The sequence below is a fragment of the Stegodyphus dumicola genome, chromosome 9, assembly GCF_044657685.1.
Source record: "Stegodyphus dumicola isolate Sdum_Otavi_A_Nest chromosome 9, ASM4465768v1".
Classification (NCBI taxonomy): Eukaryota; Metazoa; Arthropoda; class Arachnida; order Araneae; family Eresidae; genus Stegodyphus; species Stegodyphus dumicola.
Window position 1 is genome coordinate 76776239 of NC_140776.1, and position 22914 is coordinate 76799152.

At 33.2% G+C, this 22914-nt stretch overlaps 1 protein-coding gene across 8 annotated transcripts in view; it reads right to left on the reverse strand.

The window, feature by feature from the left end:
* LOC118193931 (rho GTPase-activating protein 45-like) overlaps positions 1 to 22914 on the reverse strand; it is a 341239-nt gene that overhangs the window by 100809 nt on the left and 217516 nt on the right. Inside the window, exon 1 of one of the 8 annotated variants that reach the window (XM_085823643.1) lies at positions 18948 to 19237. The exons of the other annotated variants lie outside the window; for them this stretch is intronic. Within the exon in view, the coding sequence (XP_085679769.1) occupies positions 18948 to 18955 (8 nt within the window). The 5' untranslated portion in view covers positions 18956 to 19237. Of the gene's footprint in view, positions 1 to 18947; positions 19238 to 22914 lie in introns of those variants that run through there. 8 annotated transcript variants of the gene reach the window in all.

Sequence of the window (22914 nt, forward strand, 5' to 3'; positions counted from 1 at the left end):
GGTAAGAATTTTGGTTTGCGTTTCTCATTTTGTGAATACAGATAAATAATTTTTTGAATACCTCCGAATTCAATTATTAAATGATTCTCACTAAACTGCGAATACATCATTACAGTTTCACTGAAGAGAAGATGATTTTCATTTTATAATTTCCAAGAAATGAGTTTCCATTTCTATTAAACAATAGGCATCTATACGTCAGATTCTAATATAGTTGGTATATGCAAAGTTACCATTTCACGAGGACACAGCAAAAGGAAAGAGATAACTGCGATAGCTATGGTACTGCGAATGGATAGGAGTGCGTGCGTGTGTAATTTGACCATTTTCTCTCAATAAACCATTTTTAAATTTCGTTTCCCTCTCGCACTTTAAGGATTCACCGAAGCGTGAGGACTTCTTGTGAATTTGAGGAAATAAATGCATGCACAAATCATGAAAAATTTTACGAAATCACAATATGTAATGCGTAAGAAAAAATACTTTAATAAATCACAAGCTAGAAAACAATGCATATTTCAGAATAATTCTATTTAATTGCGAGGAATTTCCTGGAACAGCTCAGAGGAATGTTAATTGCATAATGATTTTTCGATCTCTTCCCACCTCCATTATAAAACATTTTGCAATTTCTTGAACATTCTAATGCGTTATTTTAATTGTTGTTCACTGCAAATTTAATTCATGTTTAATTGTTGTTCAAATTCAGAGTTTTCACTGCTGTCAAACTTAACATCCAATTCTGAAGACAAGCATGTTAATTTAAATTGAAAAGTAAATATATATCACACAATTTGCAACAGTGTACGTAACATACACAGCGAGTTCGAAACAGGTGGCTTTATTTTCTTTCCAAATAAACCGAGAAATGGACTTTTAAATACAAAGTTTATCAAAATAAGGTAGAGAATTTTATGAAAAGAAGGGTGGATAGATTCTGTACATATAAAATCTAATATTTTATAGGATCTCCATTATGCAAAAATTCCAGTCAGTAAAACGTTTATAAAGTATTTCTATCGCCTTCTTCGCATGCCTTCCTGGTGTGGTGGTCTGCACGCTCAGTGCGTAATTGAGATGTCCGTGGTTCGATTCCCGGCCTAAGGCGTTGCAAATTTTTCATTTCTCCTGCTTCCAAAAAATCCTAATGTTTCTACGCGTTTATTACGCTTAAGTACAGAAAGTTTTATACCTTTACGATCAGAAATAACTGAAGATAACAGAAAATGAATTTATTTCTTTAGAGCACTCTACATATGAGATACCGAGAGAATTTCATGATTTTGTCCAAACTAAAGGAGTAATTACGAAACAAATGTAGCTCATTTCCCAGTAAATGTATCTTTATTAGGTGATATAAAATTTTTCAACTTATTACAACCTTTAACTTGAAAATTGTGCACTGTACACATTTGCCCATAATCATTTCTTCTCTACAAAGTTATATATATAGCGCATTTATATAAAATGCTTATATTAAATTCCCAACCAGAATTTGTTATGTGAAAAAAGACGGAAAAAATAAAAGGATGGCACTGAAAATTGAGGAATCATCGCCCTGAAATATTACAAAATTATTGTGAAAAAAAATTACAATTACTAGCTAATTTTGTTTAATTATTGAAAAACATTTTGTTACTTTTCAATGACTACAAATTTGTCAACAAAATTTCTCTCTTTTCAAAAGTGGTTTTCATACAATTGTTAAGTGAATATATTTTATTTTGTGAATTCCAAAAATGCGCATTCAGTTTTGTACGTTCTGAAATCTTTCTCAGTTATGGCATATATAACTGTCAAAAGCCTTTGGATAAAAATGAAGAGAAAAAAAACCATAATCATAGCACAGACAATGCGGATCTTTTAAGGAACTGTCACACATCCTTCTGCTTTGGATGAACCAATGTTTCAATTTTTCTAGCCATTTCATATTAAAAGAAAGATGCGTATTTTCCTCCCTTCCACAAATTTGGTTTGATTTATTTGATCACGATAAAGCACATGAGAACTATCTGTCTAAGGGAAGAGATGCTTTCGTGGAGGACTTTCTAAGAGAAACTGGCTGATGTCCAAGCTACCGCATGGGTGGAAAAACCCCACGAAAACGTCCAAGCAGCAGCTTGTTCCCCTGGAATTAAACCCAGGCTGAACTGCCGGTGTTTAGCGACTTTTCCGTTCAGGTGCTGGTGGGCCCGCCCTTCCGCAAAAAGTTGCAGATTCTGAGTTTTTTAACCAACCAGCTATCAGCATTAAATCGAGAACTTTAAATGGGATTTCTTTGTCAGTAGTCTGTTTCTAAAACGGAGTTCCTTTTTTCTTTACATACATGATAACCCAAAAATGGTCTGTGGTGGCTGAATATTTCATATAATGCGATAAGTAAAAAAACTGAATTAAACTGTTTTTCTATATGTTTTTAATGTGTATTAACGGTTTAACAATACACAATGTGTGAAGTAAACATACATGCTCGCAAAATTCTGGAATTTTGAATGCTGGAAAACATACTATTGAATAATGAACTAATTCAGTACCTGTAATTTGATATAATTTTATGACTTTGACGAGAATAATATGCAAGCTGGAAGATAAAAATTTTATTAGTGTTTAAAATATAGCTTTAAATGCTCGAGGAACAAAATGTTTTAAAGCAGAAGAATAGTAGTATGATTGAATAAAGTTATTATCCCCTTGGTATAGATATCAAAGTACTTTATATTGCCTTTTATTCTGTAACTGATATATGCGGCCTTTTGAAATTTTGCTGCAAACGTAAAAAGATTTTTGCATAATGATGCGTAAAGGATTCTTCTATTCTTCCAGCAGTTCATTTTTTCACAGCTAATCTTGATTTAATACCAGAAGGTTCGACGATAAACGTATACCTATTTTTAATAATAATTTTAAAAAATCATTTTATTTATTAGGTATTTTTAGTATTGAAAAGGATTTTTGTAATTTTTGGGCATGATCATCAATGGGATAAAAACTCAGAAATGGAATATAAGTAACAACTACAATCATATATAGCTACAATCATAATTTGCGCTCCTTCCCTCCCCTAAGAACAATGGAATTTGAATTTCATTGATTTCAGTATGCAGTGATTAACTGATATTTGAAATTTAATTAATTTATCTGATTATAACACAAGTGCATATGTTGATACTAAACTTGAAGAGTATTCAATGGATTTTATTAAAGTCGATTTTGTCTTCCCACATCAGTTAGTTCTCCAATTCGAACGCAAGAAGGGAAAGGACTTTAAAACTAGACTTACAACTTTCGTCATCAGCTGATGACACGATGCACAACAAATATTAACAGCTGAGAATGACCCCAATCGTACAGATTTAATTAATGACTGCTGCACTTTCCGTCTGAGTTCATACGTCAATAACTGGTAGCTAAGGCAGTAAAGGACCACCCACTCCACTTTTCACGTGATGTCGCTCCTTATAGCACAAGATGATTCAAAACTTACTTTTCACGAGACATAAGAGGACGTTAACGAGATATGTCTCGCTGATAGCTTCGAGTCGCGAAAAGACAGCTGACATCAAATTATATAAAATCAATGTGTATTTTACAATGAATGTTCTATTTAATGAATTTGTTTCGTCTGTTACATAAAAATACAAGTTTGGTTATAATATAAAAACATAAGTTTTGTTTCATCGTCAATTTTCAAGAGACATTCATGATTCCTAATCCCCCTAATTTTATATGTTAATTGTATTGTGAAAAAAGATTTTTTGTAAGATTTCTTGTAAAAAGAATTAAGTTTTACAAGGGCCATAATACTCATAAACAAGGTAGAAAACGAGAAAGCTACAGTAAAGTCCAAGCAAAGTGTGTGCAAGTTCATCTCGAATATAAGGAGAGAGTATGCATGCAAAGGAGGGTCAAGAGCGTAATGGAAAAGCAGAAAAACAAATCAGAGGAAAGGAAATGAAGCTAAGAGATGTTATGAAAGTTACACGGAAAAAAAAAAAAAAAAAAAAAAGAGAGAGAGAAAGAAATCTGAAACGTTTCAAATTTTAACGGATGCCCAAAGGGGTTCGGTTAAGGTTTCTTACGCTCTCAACTCGCAGTCTACCAATCTGCTGCTACACTCACTCTTATTAACCTTTTTTTTCGTTTGTCCTTTTAGCTTTATTATTAAGCATAATTTTCTTCGCACTTACACCACATAGAATTAAACATCAAAATTACAAAAATTTTAAAAGCAGCGTAGCAATATACGTTTAGAATTCCCGATGCAGCCTTAAATGTTGGCATCCTTTTTTCTGTCCCCCCCAGTCTTTTTTCAAAATTTATCATATCAATGTTCAATGTGCTTACTAAGATGGATTTACAAAACTTTTTTTTAATCTTTTTATAATTAACGATTTGTGTGTTTTACTTTTTTTTTATTTAATATCATGTTCTTGCGCTTACGCTACATAAAATTCGATTCAACAGCAAAATCACAAAATATTTAAAAACAGCATATCTTTTAGAATTTCCGATACACGGTCTTGCCCGTTGGAAGTGAAAATTATTATTTTTTTTTTTTTTTTTTTCCGTACAGTGTTATCACTGCTTGCTTTGAAATCGTTGAGTTTGTTAATCAGAAAATCGTTAAAGTTTTACAGAATATGAAATAGATAATAAAAAAAATTCGAAATTCAAAATTCGGGATTCCATGTGCCCATGTTCGGGTAGAGGACCACGCTATTCAAATTATGATGGCTCTATATACCGTCGTTTTTTCACAATGCGAAAAACATGCATATATTCTTGCAGATTCTTCATTATTTAATTTCTTTAAATATAATATACAGGCCAATAATATTTGGTGGCAACAATTTGAAAAGTGATGCGCCGTTTATAGCGATTCAACGCAAAATGCCATTCCGAGACTAATATCCTATTCGGGACTAACGTCCCGTCTTTTGGTAAAAAAAGAGAAAGGTTATTAAACAGACTGGGGGTGGAACAAACATTAAATATAAAAAGACAAAAATAAAAAAAGAACATAAAACGAAAGGAAATGATTCACAAGCTATTGAAAATAACAAAACTGTGATATTAAAAAAATTGATTTATAGAGGAAGCATCCAAATAGATGGTGACATGGAGAAAAAGGAAGATAATTGTATGGAATAAAGAAAGCAGGTACAGAGAGAGAGAGATTAAAAAATTCCCAAATCACGCGCAATATACCAAATATAAAGAAAAATGAAAATATACACAGATATAAAAGGAGAAAAATACACTAAAATTTCGCACTACCTAAGAATTCACCACAGCCTTTTCATTAGGACAGTAGATGCTGTCTAGCCTTTTCATTAAGACAGTATAATTTTTACGTGAAGGCTTCTTGCAGATGAGAACGAATGATACAGAACAAATTTAATAATTGCTATAAGAGAGGACGTATTGCAGTGACTCTTAAGAGACGTTGGAAAACGGGTGCGACGACTTTGCAAATGAAAAAATATTTAATTACAAAAATGGAACGACAGAATCTAGAATTCTATCTAGAATCTAGAATCTAGAATTTCATCTAGAATTATTTCCAGCAAATGCAATCTATATCTATCTATATATATATATATGATAAAGATACGAAAGAAAATTTCTAATTATAATTGACTATAACCTCTTTTATTTTTTATTTAATTTGGGGATTTCCTCTCTCTATCTTAAAAATAGTGCTATAAGTCTAAACTGCGTCATTCAAATTAATCATGCGATCCTACGTGGCGCTTAATGAAGATACCTCTTGCCCAGTCACTAAATAATTGTAAACGAAAACTTTTTTAACTCGAATTGAAAATTTTTGACTCCTTCCCTTCTTCCTCTGAATTGCTGCGACACTTTCGCTTGCGCTTTCCCCTCCTCGCAAGACACTTCGCGGCCACCTTCTTTGTTCACTGAATATGCGCTGAGCTAACAAAAATGTAGGACGCATAAGACGCCCGGCCGTATGTGAACCAGTGAACCAAATATTGAGAATCCAGAATTGTTTTCCTCGATAATAAAATTGTCTTGAATCCGGCCCTGTCTGCGGTGCCAAGTTTCTTCGCTAGGCATTTATTACGCCACCACTAAGTTCCAAATCATTCATATCATGACATAAATATATATATATATATATATATGCATGACTGTTTGTTTGTCTTTTATACAAATTTACAGTTTAATTCAGATCTTTATGAAACTTGTCACACTCGACCTTAAAAACAAGAGTAAGGTCACGGTGTACATAAGTTTTCTAAAAAACTAGCCTACGGATTCCGGACTCTTTATGTACAAATATTTTATGCTAATTTAACGAACATTTCATTAAAAACTCAGCGATATCAAAGCTTTGCGTTGCCACTCTGCAAAGCGTAAGATGTTTCAAATTTAATCAGAAAATTCGGCGATATAAAAAAAAAGTGTTGCCACCAGGGAAAACGCAACTACATTAATTTGTCTCGAATTTAATAAACAAACTCGGCTATTTAAGAGAAATGTTTTGCCACTGTCCAAATTAAAATATTTTAAAGTGTGTTATCATTCTGCAAAGCGTAAATTACTTAATTTTTCACGAATTAACATGCGTGTTATTGGATCACAAGCATTTTCTTTGCTTTTGAAAGTGAATTTGTAATAGTCGTCCCAAAGCATTACTTTCACTGTGAAATAAATTATGCCACCAAAACGAAAATCGATTGCTCAATCTACACCTCGACCAAAAAAGAAAAAAAGCATCACGAGCTTTAGAAACAAAGGCGCAATGAGAAGCAAGAATGGAAAACGTTTGAGTCCGCCCTGATTAAGCCTATTCGTCTGATGACACAGACGAGCGACGGAAGCAAGGCTGGAAAATGTTCGAGCACGCACTGCTCAAGCCTGTTCGTTTGAAACAGACAAGTAATGGGAAGCAAAACCCTAAAACGTTCGAGTGCCTCGTTCGAGACGAACACTGCACGGTGATTTAAATCTTGGTTCATTCCATTACGATTCTAATTACGATTACAGTCTTCTCCAAGCGTGGACGTTGGAAGAATTGGATAAATTAAGCATGTATTGCACAGACTTCAAATTGGTTAATTCGAATTTAAATGCGTAAAGTTTCCAATGCTACTCGCATTTGCAATGACCATCAACATAGCACAGGGACAATCGTTTCAAGTTTGTGGACTAAATTTGGAAAAATCTGTGCTTTTCACGTGGGCTCCTGTATGCGGCCCGCTCCAAGCGTCGGGGAAAAAAAAAAAAAAAAAAAAAAAAAAAAAAACTTCCCATTTATTCACGTACAGACCAGATGGAAAAACAAAGAATATTGTTTATCCAAAAGCACTTAATAAACACAATTAAAACACAAACACTTTCTTTCCTTTAAGTAGCACTGCAACACATGCCGGGTAACAGCTAGTTAATAATAAAGATACTCACAATATCGAAATATAATATACCTTTTAGATCTTACCATAGAATTATTATTAACATTAGTTACAGAGAGTAGAAAACACATACTGTACAAGTAATGCATGCATATCCATATGCATACTTACTTTCAGTCGATACATAAATGAATTACTAAATTAGGAAAAGAGATTAAGGCTAAGCTCTTTACTTAGTAAATTGAAGTCCTTGAAAATTTTCATGCAAAATATACCAAAGTACCTTGATGTTAAAAGCGTATAAACTTTGTCATTCTTGTTAGATCCTAGTTATTTTCATCCTAAAGCAATCTTTCATTATTTAATTATTGCAAAAATGTATGTCAGGGCAGAACACTATAGTACAGTCAATGCGATTACTTGCATGGTTCGCGCTCATTAATGCTGTAGCCATTACTGCCACTAGTATTTTGTTAGCGTTTTGTCAAAGCGCTTTTATCCGCTACTTAATTTAGTATTTTAAAGTATCTCTTAAGATAAGTGAGCTGTTCGTGTTCGAAGACACCAGACGGGTAAATTTAAATTAGCTTAATGAACGTCAGCTTAATGAAAGTCAATGAAAATTCTAATATCAATATTCATACTTTGATGATGTTAAACATCATATTTGAAGATTATGACATGACAGTAAAGATTTTTAAGTTGTAAAACTCGATGTCCACTACAAATCTACGTTTATTGCACTTATACAATACATATAATATATACTTGGTTTACTTCAAAATGCATGCAGCTTTCTTCAATGGCTGCATGAAAAAAAAAAAAATCCAATCAAAGAAATGAATTTCTTTCCTAAGAAACTACTCAAGAACTTTTGATTATATAAAACTCTATATGTTCAGAATTATACTATTTTAGGGGGGAAATATGTGTCCGTTGATTTGTGCTATAGTATGATATCTTGGCTGGATAAATTCCATACGGCATTGGAACAAACTCAGCTTATACGGAAGTCAGCAACTGATGACAGGAATCATATAGCTTCTATTTTGAGAAAGGAACTTTTTCTACCTGGGCTGAACTGTTGTTTAGAGAAATATGTTTAGTTTGGCTGTCGACTAGTGAGGAAGACTGTGAATCCAATAACATTTTTCTTAGCGAAAGGAAAGGATCGTTTGAGAACTATGTTTAGTTTCAAGAAGTATAACGAAAAGTAAAATTATTGCCTAGATTTTTCGTTAACGAACAACATATAATTTTTTAAAAAAGAAATATATATTTATAGTTCCAAATTCATAAACTGATTCAGCTAATCAAATTAATGCACATTTTTTAACTGACGACATGCATGCTTTGTTCTTTTCTTAGTAATATAAGTAGAACCTCAATCCTTCATTCCCACATCCATCGTTCTTGGAGCTATTGTTTTCTGACATCAGTCATTTGTAAATCACGTTCTCTAAGCAGCGTTTTCGCATGGATCCCTTGAGGAAAATATTTACGCAAAGAAAAAACTAACTACTTATACGTTACCTTCTCTTTTCATTATATTGAGCAACATCATAATGTACTAATGTTTCGCACGTGGCTTTCAGCTCAGCGTCATTTCTCAATTACATCAACACCGCAATAAAAAAACATTGCAAACTGCAATGAGTTTACTTTTGTTTGTAATCAGTAGTCTATTGCGTCTATTGCATTTAATTTTGTAATCAGTAGTCTATTACATTTAGTTTTGAGGGATTCATTATTAATTCGTAGTTTGGGTTTGCAAAGTTTATGGAATAAGAATATCAGAAAGACAAAAACGAACAAGAGAAAATGCCGAGCTTCTTCGAGACTAAAGTTTTATAAAAAGTAACAGCATTTTCTATGCCCAAAGTGGAAATGATGCGGGCCAAGAAACATTTTAAGTTTCGAAAAGTCACATTTTCAGATGCAGCAAAATTCAGTCAAGGAACAAATGACAAGGTACGATGTTTTTATTAAAAAATAGCATTTTAATGTGTTGAAAATAATAAATATTACTTATTTATTATATATTACTTATTCCCAATGCGTAACAGTTTTCTTGTTTAATCGTTTTCTTGTATTCATAATTTTTTCGAGAAACAATAACTCGAGATTCTACTTGATCAACAAGGCGGGCTGCCATATCGTTGGGCCCAGGTTGGAATCCCAGAGAAGGCATGAATCTAAGTTAAAATAACACGCCAGATAACGATTATTCGAGGCGCTCAGGTAAAAAAAAAAAAAAAAAAGGTAAGGTAGTAATAAGTAACAACAAGAAACAGATTGTAATAAGCGTAACCATCTAGTTAAGCCCCTAAAAAGCGTAATCTTCTAGTCAAGCCAACAAGAATCACGTAGTAATAAGCGTAGCCTTCTTGTATTCCTGCAGCTGAAGAAGAAAGTTCTATATTTTATACGGTATTTCTTCAGCCTTCTTAGCATGACTTCGTGGCTTAATGGTCAGCACGCTCGGCGCATATTCGAGAGGTCCGTGGTTCGTGTCCCAGCAAGGTCGCTGCTCATTTTTCACGTGTCCTGCTTTCAAAAAATACTTAATGTCTCTACAATTTAAACCTTTAAAACTAGTCCTGCAATTTACGAATATTACGTTGATTCCTGTTGCCTTAACACCTCCAACAAGGCACAACTGTTTCTAAGAGTATAATGTCTGAGTGTCACCGAAGAACTAAAATCACTAGCGAGCCCAAGGACCTCTCGAGAGGCAGGATAAAAAGGGAAGAAGAAGATCAGACTATTGGATCCATCCCCGGTCGATGTGTTTCGTTTCGATGTGTTCTTCATCAAAACTGGAGCGGAGCTGTACAAGTTAGGGTGGTCGGACAATATCTGCGGCCACCTAACAGAACTACTAATGAAATGATATCTCGCCCACCTCTTACTGTCCGTCCTATGCTATTAATCACGCATCTTTTTAATATATGGCATACTAATTTATGTCATAGTAATTTATGTCAGCCAGTAAGACTTCGAAAAGATGTGAAACTTCTTAATTCTAATTAGTTGCACTACTGATCATTATGAACAAGTTTTTTAATTCATTCTAAATGACAGAAATAATTTCAAAGCTTTTATATAACAGCAGAAAACAAAGAGGTCGTAGACTACGGTTATGTTCCTCTGTATGCCCACGATTTAAAAGAAGATAAATAATATGAATAGAAAAGATTATCAGTCATAGGAGGAAGAACTTGAAACAATCATTTTATACACAAATTTTTATTTTATCAGTTGGACACTGATAATCAATTTAACTGGATATAGCTGCATACATGATCACCATACCATGATCACCAACAACAGCAAAAAAAGACCCCTCCCCCCCCGCCGAAACGAATTAATTCATAGCAATGAATTTTTAGTTTTGCACCAACAGAAAACCGAAAAGCTCGTTAAGAATGAAACAACCAACAACCACAGTATTACATCAATAATTTCTTCCACATTTTGATAATCGCAGCATTGACCTAATCTTTTAGTACGGATGGAATCTTTTATTCGTGCATGATGTAATGTAATAGACTACTGATTCTAAATGTAATAGACTACTGATTACAAAATGATGCGGGCACAGTTATCAAGGCTATAAAAGCAATAAAAAATGAGATATCGGAAACACACGGGATAGTGAAGGAACATTCACTGCATGGAAAACTTCTTCCAACAGGTGTTTTACTTGAAAAACAAATGCACACGTACTTTGCAAAGCATATGGAAGTGCAAGCACGGAGATAAGTCTTTCATCACATCGCACAGATACTTAAAAGAAGAAAGATTTTGAGAAAGAGATTATCTTTCCTTCTCCATAAAAAGACTTCTAATAATCCTATCGATAAAAAATGCATTATTACTTTACTTATGTGTAATGTCTAATGTATTTATTTTATCAAACGGTACCTTTACTCAGAATTAGTACTGACATTTAAACACATAATATTTAAAACATTTTTGTTCTTAAGCATTATTTTCAAAATATTCGTCTTTAGGATCCGTATAATTTTTCATTCCGATTGATAAATTTCCAAAACAGTTATGCTTTGACAAATATATACAACAGTAATGAGATTTTTAAGTTTCAGCTGCTTCATTTAAGCTATTAAACTGATGACTTCCCAGATTATGTTTGATATTTGGACAAAGATTTTTGGTTGCTGAATAAGGTGAATTAGAACAATAACTCATCAAATCAGTCTTTTCATATATTAAATAACTAATACTTTGATACTATTGTTATTATTCTCGCACGCAGCGGAGAATTCCTATCCCTGCTCTTTTCAGATTCCTGAGTGAATCCCGAATTGGGCCTGACGTCTGAGAAAGCCAGTAAATAGTATTCTCCAGATGAGGTATAAGCTGAGATGGGAAAAACTTTGAAACCCTTTGCTTCCTGGGAGAAAATGTCAAGACTGGATGGAGCTATAGAAGGAAATAACTGATGTTTCGAAATGCAGAATAAAAGTTTACATTGCCATGATGCAGAATGAAATCAAATGCTACAAATCCCACCCCCAAGATCATACCCAAGTACCCAAGCAGCTTCATTCCCTCGAATTGATTGTGCATTTTCGAATGCTTAACCTTCTTTCATCGAAATTACTTAATTCCTGAGGGAAGGATGCATAACGTATAAAAGTAATGGACCATAATTGCACACTAAAATGAAACCGACGAGAATTCTAGGTATAAAAGAAACCGACGAGAGGACTAAATTGTTTCTTAAAACCGAAAATGGTGCAAAATTGCAAAAAATTTGAAAATTTTTAATGAGTGAATCGTAGTGAAATAGTATTATCAACTGTTTCGGAAAATTCTATTCAAACCGTATGCTGAAGTAAAGAATTCGAAAGCATTGCTTTAATTTTTTTTTCGAATTTTTGATTATCGACCCCCTGCTTTCAGTTTTGCTTTGTCAAAATTACAGTTAAGAATGCAAATACATGTGTGCGCTCTATATTAACAAAATCTCTTTGGAAACACTTAATATGCATATAAGAAACGATTATATTTTCCTAGAGGTGTAAGGAATTTTCTCCTTTCTTACCGCGTGCCTTCCTGGTGTAACTAGAAGCATGTTCTCTAGCATAGAAGGCCTGATGTCATAGAAAGCATATCCAATCCCGAGGATGAATTTACCTCTGCGTTCGCTGCGCAGTGGTTTGCTTAAAAGCGACCGACTAGTAATCGGAAGGTCTTCAGTTCAAATCTTAGCAACGGCATCGCTGATTCTTTATTCTTTCCCAGCCTTAAAAAAAAAGTTCTAAATAGCTCCATACATTCTTATGATCAAAAGATAATAAAATTTTGGATTCTAAATTCTTGCAAATAAAAGGAAAAGGCAGTTTAGTCATCGCTTTTAAGTAGATTTTGAAGATTATCAAGAGGTAAAGAAATAAAATATGGTACAATTCGTATAAACATGCATAAATATAATTTAGCGGACACACTTGAGATTTCAGTATTCGAAATTTGACAGTTTTTGCTTTCTTATAAACGTGAAATGACTTAAATGTTATTCCTATTAAACTTTTCTTTGCCTTTCTTACAACTGAATCTTGTATCCGAATTTCCTACAATGGAAGACGACTGCATGATTAATTAAAGTTTCATCTCAAAGTTTATAAAAGCAAACCACATTAATTTCTGAAAATACAAATATTAATGGAACAAATCCATAGACTTTTAAAGTAAATTAAAAAGTGGCATTTTTAACTTTAACTAAACGAAACCTGCGTAAGTTGATAACGTGAGAATGAATAGTTAAAGTAATAACAATAACATTTGCTTCTCTATTAGATACACAAATACTGTCAGAGTACTAACTATCATTTTCTGCAATTTATATCGCCTTACCCGTGATAAATAAGTTTCATTCTTTCACCCAGCTGTGAAAAATTACATGAAAGTAAATTTCTAATTTAAACAATTTACTGGATAACTACCAGCTTGGAATATACAATACTCATTTGATCAGAAGTTTCAACATTTTGTGATCTTCTCAGACTATTTTCTGCAATCTCTTCATGAATATACACGAGTAAGGAAACTAACGTCATCCCTTTACTTCCTTCAGGCATCTGACTTCTTCACTCCTCATATCCCAGCCATCGTCTTATTTTAAGGAATATGTATCTACGAAATTCCAACTGCCAAGTCCTTAAAGAATTTCACTGGGTCATATTAGATTTCGCTTTTATGGTAAAAGTCTAGCATACCGATTGTGTATCAAGGTAACAAATTTTATTAATCGATTGCAATGAAGTTCGCATTTGGAAAATTTTAAACCTTTGTAGAGACACTAGGTATTTTTGGAAGCAGACAAGAGAAAAAATGAGCAAACGTCTTCCCCGGGAATTGAACCATGGACCTCTGGAATACCGGCTCAGCGTGCAGAACCACTACACCACGAAAGCGGGAGAAATACCTTATATACTCTCTCTTTTAAAGGGCGACTGGGGGTTTTTAGGGTACCCAATCGCCAAATCCTGGGTGAGGAGAATCATCATCCAAAGATGATCCAGAGGAGAATCATCACCCTTTTAGTTCGGGCGTCACTGTAGAGACATTAGGTATTTATTGGAAGCAGGCAAAATGAAAAATTAGCAACCGCCTTCGTCGGGAATCGAACCACGGACCTCTGGAATACCGGCCCAGCGTGCAGAACCACTACACCACGAAGGCACGCTAGGAAGGCACTACACCACGTAGGCGTAGCAAATATCTTTTAAAGGGCGACTGGGGGTTTTTAGGGTACCCAATTGTCAAATCCTGGGTGAGGAGAATCATCATCCAAAGATGATCCAGAGGAGAATCATCCACTTTTAGTTCGGGCGTCACTGTAGAGACATTAGGTATTTATTGGAAGCAGGCAAGATGAAAAATTAGCAACCGCCTTCGTTGGGAATCGAACCACGGACCTCTGGAATACCGGCCCAGCGTGCAGAACCACTACACCACGAAGGCACGCTAGGAAGGCACTACACCACGTACGCGTAGCAAATATCTTATACCTTTCAAAGCAATGATATTCATTTAACAAAAAAGTATTTATAGCAAATTTTTTAAAGAACACGATTACCTTAAAAGATAAGTTAAATTATTTAAGAGCATTGTAATCCAGCTGCAAAAAGGAAGCCAAAATAAATTTCTAATATATACCTGAGTGGTAGCACAAAATGAAAAAAAAAAAAAAAAAAAAAAAAAAAAATCATTTCTAGCTCTACCGCAGAGGCACGAGGATGAGAAAAAACGAATTTAAGATTAAACCTATTACCGAAAGTTAGCCAAAAAGCAAACTGATAAGTATAGTGCAATAAAAACTACTACATTGATTTACACTCGCAACTTAGACTACGGAAAATAAAACCAAAATATGCTTCGAAATCTTTAAAAGTGCCGCTCATTCACAACGGTATCGCCTCATGCGATTTCAAAGTGCTTATACAGCAGGGTTGGCCAAACTTCATGTCAATAAGAGCCGCACGTTTGAATTCAAGAATGTTCGAGAGACGCATCTAGATTTTCTAAAAGCCACAAGTTCATATTTACATCATTATAGAAGTAGTGGAGGAGGTTTTAACTAGAAAGAAATCCCTGATAACTTTGTAAAAAGAGTCTAAACTAATTACTTCTTTTTGGACACTGAATAGTTTTAGTTTACCATATTTCATACATATATTTTATATGCACGAGCCGCCCTAATTGCCTGCGAGAGCCATATCAGGCTCGCGAGACGCACTTTGGCCACCCTTGCTTTATAGTAACCTCGGGCCATAATACGAAGGAATGGCACGTGATATGATGAGAAACACGTCCAGCATCTATGGCATCTGCTGAGCATTCGTTTATTAAAAATTAATGATGTTTAAATCTTTTTGATAAGTCTCATAGTTTCTCCGAATCCCGGAGAAGGCATATAACTGTTCGTCCCTTCAGAAGAGGCAACGATGGCCGTCTATTTAAGAGAGGGTCAGTTGAGTGGTCAGTGTCGAAAAGGCAAGTGCCCGCCATTGGGGGGGGGGGAATTACAGACATGAGAGAAGAAAGCTATGCATAAAGTAAGTTAACATTTACCATCTGCCTCATCGATGTTTAGGTTCAGAGCCGCTAAATATAAATGTTATACTTCTACAAAGGGTTCAATGAGCTGAAATCAATGGATTAATTGCATTTACATTTCAAAATTTCGATGTTTTTTCTCACTGCATCTGTGACCTTAAGGTCAAAGCTAATTAAATCATGCAGCTTAGTTATTTGAATTATGAATGAGTAATTTAACTATTAATTATTTCACCGCTTAACTCAGCTCACCAGACTTTGTCGATTTCTTCAACAACGAGCAGACTACAAAAAGCTTTTCAAAATAAATTAATTAAATGAATTAAATTATAATTAACGGATGAGTAAATAACATGCAAATGCTAGATAAGTAAATAAAAATAAATTACGAATGCGCAGCTAATCGTTTCATTTCATAGACAGAGCTCCCAGAATTTATACTGTTTATACAATATGTACTGTTTGACAGGAAGGGGGATTTAAAAATTTCATAAACGTTTTAAAAATTGATTTTAATAGCAGACAAAGCAAATGCAACGATTTTCATGTCACTATTTTGGGAATTCTAATCACTTAATGGAATAATTAATCAACATACCGGGACTAATTTATCAGAATAAACATCCGTATTTTTGCGCAATATCTACAAAACATTGATGGTTTATTCCATCCGCAGAATAGTGGACGCTTCGAGAAATACAGTTAAAATTAATATACTGGTCTTAAGTTAATGTTACCCTTTTGTCTTGGCTAACAGCTAAATAAATACAGATTTTTTAATTTAGAGATAGAAAAAAGGAAGAAATTAAAAAATTTAATTTAAATGTAAATTGTAATTTAAGTTGGGAATAATGTTGGTCTACAATTTTGTGAAACAATTACTATTTCTTTGAAACGACGGATATTTTGAAAGTCGAAACCTTCATTTAACACAGCACTGTCTGAAATAAGTAGTTGATACAATTTAATACTTCAATCACAGATTAGACAGGTACCAAACCGGTAAGAGTATTTTTGAAATGATATATACCTAACAATGAACTATGCAATATAAATAATTCATAATAGAATAAATATGTAAAGAAATCTGATGAATCAAAATTTATATCGATTATATGTTGACGACACATTGGAGAGTGTATATGTACTATATGTACTACAGAAATATATATGACACGGAAAAAAAAAAAAAAAGTAATTGATCAGGTTCTATATCAGTTAATCGGTTTAATGCTGATGCTACTTTAGAACTTTTGACTCTCCTTGTCCTTATGACATTTAATTGGTAACAATGTGCATTTAAAACTGAACGGCCCATTACTCCTCCCCCCCCAACACACATATGGCGTCTATGTCTTCCATCGTTTTCGAACTAAGCACTTTATTTGCTCTCTGTGTGATATAGTATCCGATAAATAATCTTTAGGGGCTGCACGGGAGGTGTTAGCATAACCAGATAGTAGAACAGGTGGGATAAATACCTGCTTACCACTGTTAGGCTCAGGTATCCTCATCTTCCGTCACTTATCACCTGCTATCTATGTGAAACTTTTGTTTCAATGAAGTTTCGTTGTCTTCTAATTATTAGTATTACTATTAATGTTATTATTTGTGAATTAAATAATATTTTAACATTGCATTATAAATTTGGTGTACCACTTACAGTTTATTTAATTTAGGTAGCATTTTAATAATTTTCAAATAAAAAGTTTGATTATTCCTTGCTTAAAATTTTTGAAGTTAAACTCAATTCAATTTGTCTATGATGTCGATATCAGCACTTACATTTTAAAGTTTCACACACAGATCAGTTTAGCATTACAGATTACTATAAAAAATACGGAAAATTACACAAATAAAAAGAGAAAAAATTGATATAAGAACATAAAAATTCACGAGACAAATGACTAACACAAACAGGAAACTGAAAAAACAAATATTCAATCTCATAGTTATGCTTCATTTATTTTTGTTACGCTGTCAGGAAAACTCAGACAGTTCATATATGTAATAAAATCAAGAATATATACATTAATCACGCAATGCGGGACCTATATTTTTCGATAATTAAGCTCATACCTAAAGGATGAATCTGCTGCCTTACAATCCTCGAAAGCTGTCTTTAAACGCTATTTTGAGATAATATAGGTTGCGCATCGGTGAAAACTTCTCACAGAATAAACTTCGCTAGTTTTAGTAATTTGTTTTTTATACAAATAAATACATAAATTTTGTTAGACGAATATGCATTTTTCCAAGACCCAGAAATGCATATAAAAAGATAGGTATTATTTATTACTTTTCCGGTCTGTTAATGACTTAAATTATATTTGAAGATGTATTGGAATAGCAGCAAAAGAATAAAAAAACCAGCTTATGATTAAAAAATGAACTCTAGTAATTCATATATATATAAAAAAAAAAAACACAATTTACTATTTTTTTGTTAAAAAAATTCAGTAATATTTAAAAATCAATTTTTAACAGTACAAATTACTCTGTGAAAAAAATTCCTATTGAATTAGTTCGAGAACACATTAAGAAGTTCCACAGCTTTTACAAGAGTTTTATATATATAAGTACCACATGTTTCTCTCTCGATGCTTAAGAGTTTTTAGAAAACAGAACTGGATATAGTGATAGATATAATTATAATTTCTTTTCTCATCCCGGAAGCAAAGAAGATTCAGATGCGAAAAATTCTAGAAAATACATTGGATTAAATATAAGACGAACTCGCATATTAAAAAATCCCCAGTGTTTGAAGGTTTGTATATAAGCCGGTCTCACATACCTGAACTTATATTTTGATATTTTCATGGTTTTACAAGCAATTCTGAAGGTCTTCTGCAAGATAAAAAATGAAATAGTAAAAAAAAAAAAAAAAAAAAAAAAACCACCTTTGTGGTAACATAGAACTGCATTTTAAAGAGACAGGAATCGCTTTACATTCGACTGCTCCCCCCCCCGCCAAAAAATTACCTACTTAAAAGGATTACAAATCTATCATTTTTATTTTTTTTTAATTACAGTTTATAAGCAGAATATTAAACAACAAAAGAATTCTTTAGCCAAGAAAAAGATCACCAGTTATTTCTACTAAAAATTACCTTTAATTCCTGATTTAACGAACAATGGTTACCAATACCCGTAAAACATTACAAGATCACTTTCGGCTTATTATTCTTTTTAAATATTTAAATGCTTAATTTATGATATCCATGATCTAAAATTCCCTTTAAAAATTAAACAGGTTTTTTTCGACACTTAAGCTTAGGTCGAAAGCCTCAAGCATAATTACTGGTTATGATGAATAACATTCTAAATACGATATTGGATAAATAGCTCTGCGTATTTATATATTTCATGTCCTGGCTTAGACGTCGCACATTTTGCAGACTTTTTTAATGCTTTCTTCAAAAAAAAAAAAAAAAAAAAAAGCTTTTCCTTATGTCAACAGGAATATATAATGACAAACCTTACCTCAACATGTTTATCCGCAAGAACAGACGATCCAGTTCTGTTTTATTATCACAATAAGCATATTCGAAATCTGCAAACGAACATAACGTTCGCTCCAACAATGTATCCAACAATCGTCAAACGTTACATACGACAGTCAACAAACAAAGGTATACACCTTTTGTGGGAAGCAATTCAGCATGGCAAAAGTGCGAAAAAAAGCAAAACGTGAAAAACTAAAGCTCGCCGAAAAGCCTCCGCTCATTCCACGCGGCATGTTCGCAGACGACCTTCCACATTCGGTGGGGCCGCACTTTCCTCTGAACCGATCTGGCAACCTCAACTTTAACGCTCGCGGCTCATGACGTCACGGAACACACAATATTTGCGTTTGATTCTCCAATCTGTTTCGTCTGCCTTTGTTATGATAGCGAAGTTTGTTTTGGCCGTAAGAGCAGATCAGATAAATCGAATAATAAACACGTGCATTCCAATTCTATTTTTTAAAATTAAGAAGAAAAAAAATATATATATATATTCTTGACTCCTTCCAATAAAAACATTATTCTACAATATAAGCATCAACGAATTTGTTCACAGTCGCCTTCTGAGTACAAAAAATCTTTTCCCGAATTTAATACTGCAAGTCACAAATTTACATAATTTCAATATCGTAAACAACTATCAAATGGGCTAGAAGAGAAACACGCTAATGTGACAATCAAAATCGTAAAAACAACCTTGTATTTAGGGTAGGTATAATGAAACACTCAATTGATTTCGAGGGCAGCTAAAGGTCCCTCCTCATCAGGAGAAAGAAATACTTAGAAAGAAGAAAATAAAGGAGTCACAGAAGGACCACGTGTTTCTGTGACTCCTTTATTTTCTTCTTTCTAGGTATTTCTTTCTTCTGATGAGGAGAGACCTTTAGCTGCCCTCGAAATCGATTGTTTCATTATACCTACGCTAAATACAAGGTTGTTTTTACGATTTTGAACTATCAAATGGGTTAAAGAAGCAAGGCGATAAGAAAATACGTGTACTATTTAAAAAATCGTATTGCTTGATACACATGCATATTCTTAACTTGAAGTGAAATTGCTTGCTTTTGAATATTAACCTTGGATTTCAGAAATGTATAAAAAATTTAAAATATGAACTTTCGTCCTAGAAACGGTGCAAAAAATAGGGAGTTTTCTCGGACGGGGAGGTTAACAGAAAAAGTGCCAAGTCGGTGAAGGGAAAGCATAGTTGAATTTTTCTATTGACATTTGTGAAAATATGTAAATGTTATTGATTTAAAGAATGAAATATTTATTATTTTACCCAACTCTGCATTCCTTAACCTGTTTCGAATCACCAAACTGCTGATCATGCAAATTCTGAATAAATGCAGAATTATAAACAGTTGATAAGTTTGCAAAGCTTCTTATTGCTGAAGTAAATATCTCATTACGCATAAATAAAGCAACTGATAATCATTGACAGACAAAATTCAAAAATAAACATCTTGACTTAAATCCGGTGATATATGCTTGATATCCTTATCGCACATAAAAAGACAACATACAACTTGATGTTAAATTTAACAAATAGCACAAAACAGCCTTAACATAGTTTTACGAAATGGAAACGTCATGGATTGGCTCGCAAAATATTTTAAGTACTTGCAAACGTTATATGACATCAAACAAGGTAACTGAAGTTATTCGTTATCCATGTAACTTTTTCCTTTACCTTTAAAATTATCACTGCATCTAGATAAATTCAGTAAACACACAATTTTTTAGATAACTGAAACACGTCTACATAACTCAGTGTGATAAAGACACCTAAATATTTCGCAACACGAGTGACGACATATATGAATTTCACCTCATACAAGAGAATAGAACGTGACCAAAATTTTTAATAATATCTTCAGAATAGAATACGCCTCTTTTTCTTAATTATTTATTACCAGTTTGCACCATAAAATGTGTAATCCACTTCATCGCGGAGATGAATTTAAAAAAAAAAAGATATTTCTTCACAAACGTCAAAAAGCATTCAGAATTTTAATCGTATCAAAAACCAAAAAAGATTTTGGTGAGCCTCAAAAATAAAACGTGAGTTGGAATTCACAGCTCTAAAATACACATATTAAGGCCATATTTTTTAAGTTTCGGTAATGATAATTTAACACAGTTTTCTAAATTAACACAAGTGAACGTTACAATACAGTTAAATTCCTGCTATCGGATTCCAATTATCCGAAACTACAATTGCTCGGATAGCTTGATCTTCAACGTCCTTTAAAATGAAACATGTTGCTAATTTATTTAGGGATTCTTAATTTCTTTGTTTACTTAGAAGCCATATACTTTAAAGAAACTAATAAATTAATTTAGGTAAATATAAATATTATTTGACAAATATCACATATCATTTGACAAATAGGTAGTTTATAATAATTTTATAACGGTCTGCTATAAACATTAATAGAACAACAATTGCGTGCAGCTCTATTTCATCTCCACACATTTATTTTTAGGCATAAAAATTATTTATTATTATTTATTATTTCTCCCCTTAGAAAACACTCTAACATGATGTCAGTTTCTTTCCAGGTAAAGAATTTTTGTCTTATAACATGCAGTGCAAGTGCAGGCAGTGATTAACACCACAGCCAGGACGAGGGTAAAGGTAGGTGAGGCACATGCTTCAAATGAACAAATAAAAAGGGGCGTCAAATTAGCTTAGATAGATAATTCAACGGAAATAATAATTCGTAACTTTTAATTTTGGAATATATCAAAAAATATCATAAGAATTTTTTGTTATAAACAATCCAGCTGGGGGAGGAAGAGAGAGAGAGAGAGAAACGAATAGCATTAATTTATTTTTAAAGGAGATGGGCTTTCGTAGTCTTTTTATGACATTAAAATTTATTATTGAAGTAGCAATATAAAGCTAATTTGCACTTTGTGTAGCGAATTGTAGACTAAACTTACATAAAAAATGTCCTACTGCCGGCATTAGAAGTTCTTTGCTGTCTCTCAATAATTTGAAATAGGCTCCTACTCCTCCTAGTTCGTCATAACAAGCTTTCCAAAGTCCGCTACCTGAGCACAGACGGCGACATAATTGTAGGGTTTTGCATTTGTATAAATGTCTTTTGGAATAGTATCCGAAGAATAAACAAGGGTAGTTGGAAATGAAATGTACTGTATTATTAGTTATTGCTCTATTTTTTTCGTATAATATTTTCAAATGAACGAAACGTATGGATCGAAGTTTTTGCCTTGTATTATATTCAGTTTGCTCGGGCATTGTACGGATAGTTTCATTTATAGTTACTTCTTATTTATAGTTATTTTTTAGTTTTAAAAAATAAAAAAATAAGATATAAGATTTTGAGGAAGAATAAGAAAAATTGTTTAATACAATTAATTGATTTTAACATAAAAATATCTTTAAAAAATTTAGTTTTTTTTTTATCGTTGGTTTTAAGGTGGTAGATATAAAAGCATATTTAAAAGATATGCTTCTTACTAAAGAAATTTTAAGAAACACAATTTCGGAAAGCCTGAAATATAAAGAAAGAAAAACAAATGAGCCCGATGAATTGTTGACTTGTGATTATTGTGTATAAATATACAGGGTGTCTCAATACCACGTTTCAGAACTTGTAGCAGGGGTAAGGACCCCAGTGATTCGGAATCATATAGCAATGTAGGGTCGGAAATGCTTTCCGATGCGCAGGTGTATACAGAAACATCAGAAATTAAAAGACGGCAACTAAGTTAATACATTTACATGAACAAAAGTAACATGAGTCAAAGATAGTGTTTGAAGTTTCGTCCACCGACGTCAATGCACGCCTTACATCGATGGCGCATGGAATTCCGAATATTCTGGAATATTCCATATCTCGAATTTTCCCGGCAGTTACTGCGATTCGTGCAACCAGCTTCTTGGCGTTGTCAATGGGGGTGTCCAATGTCTT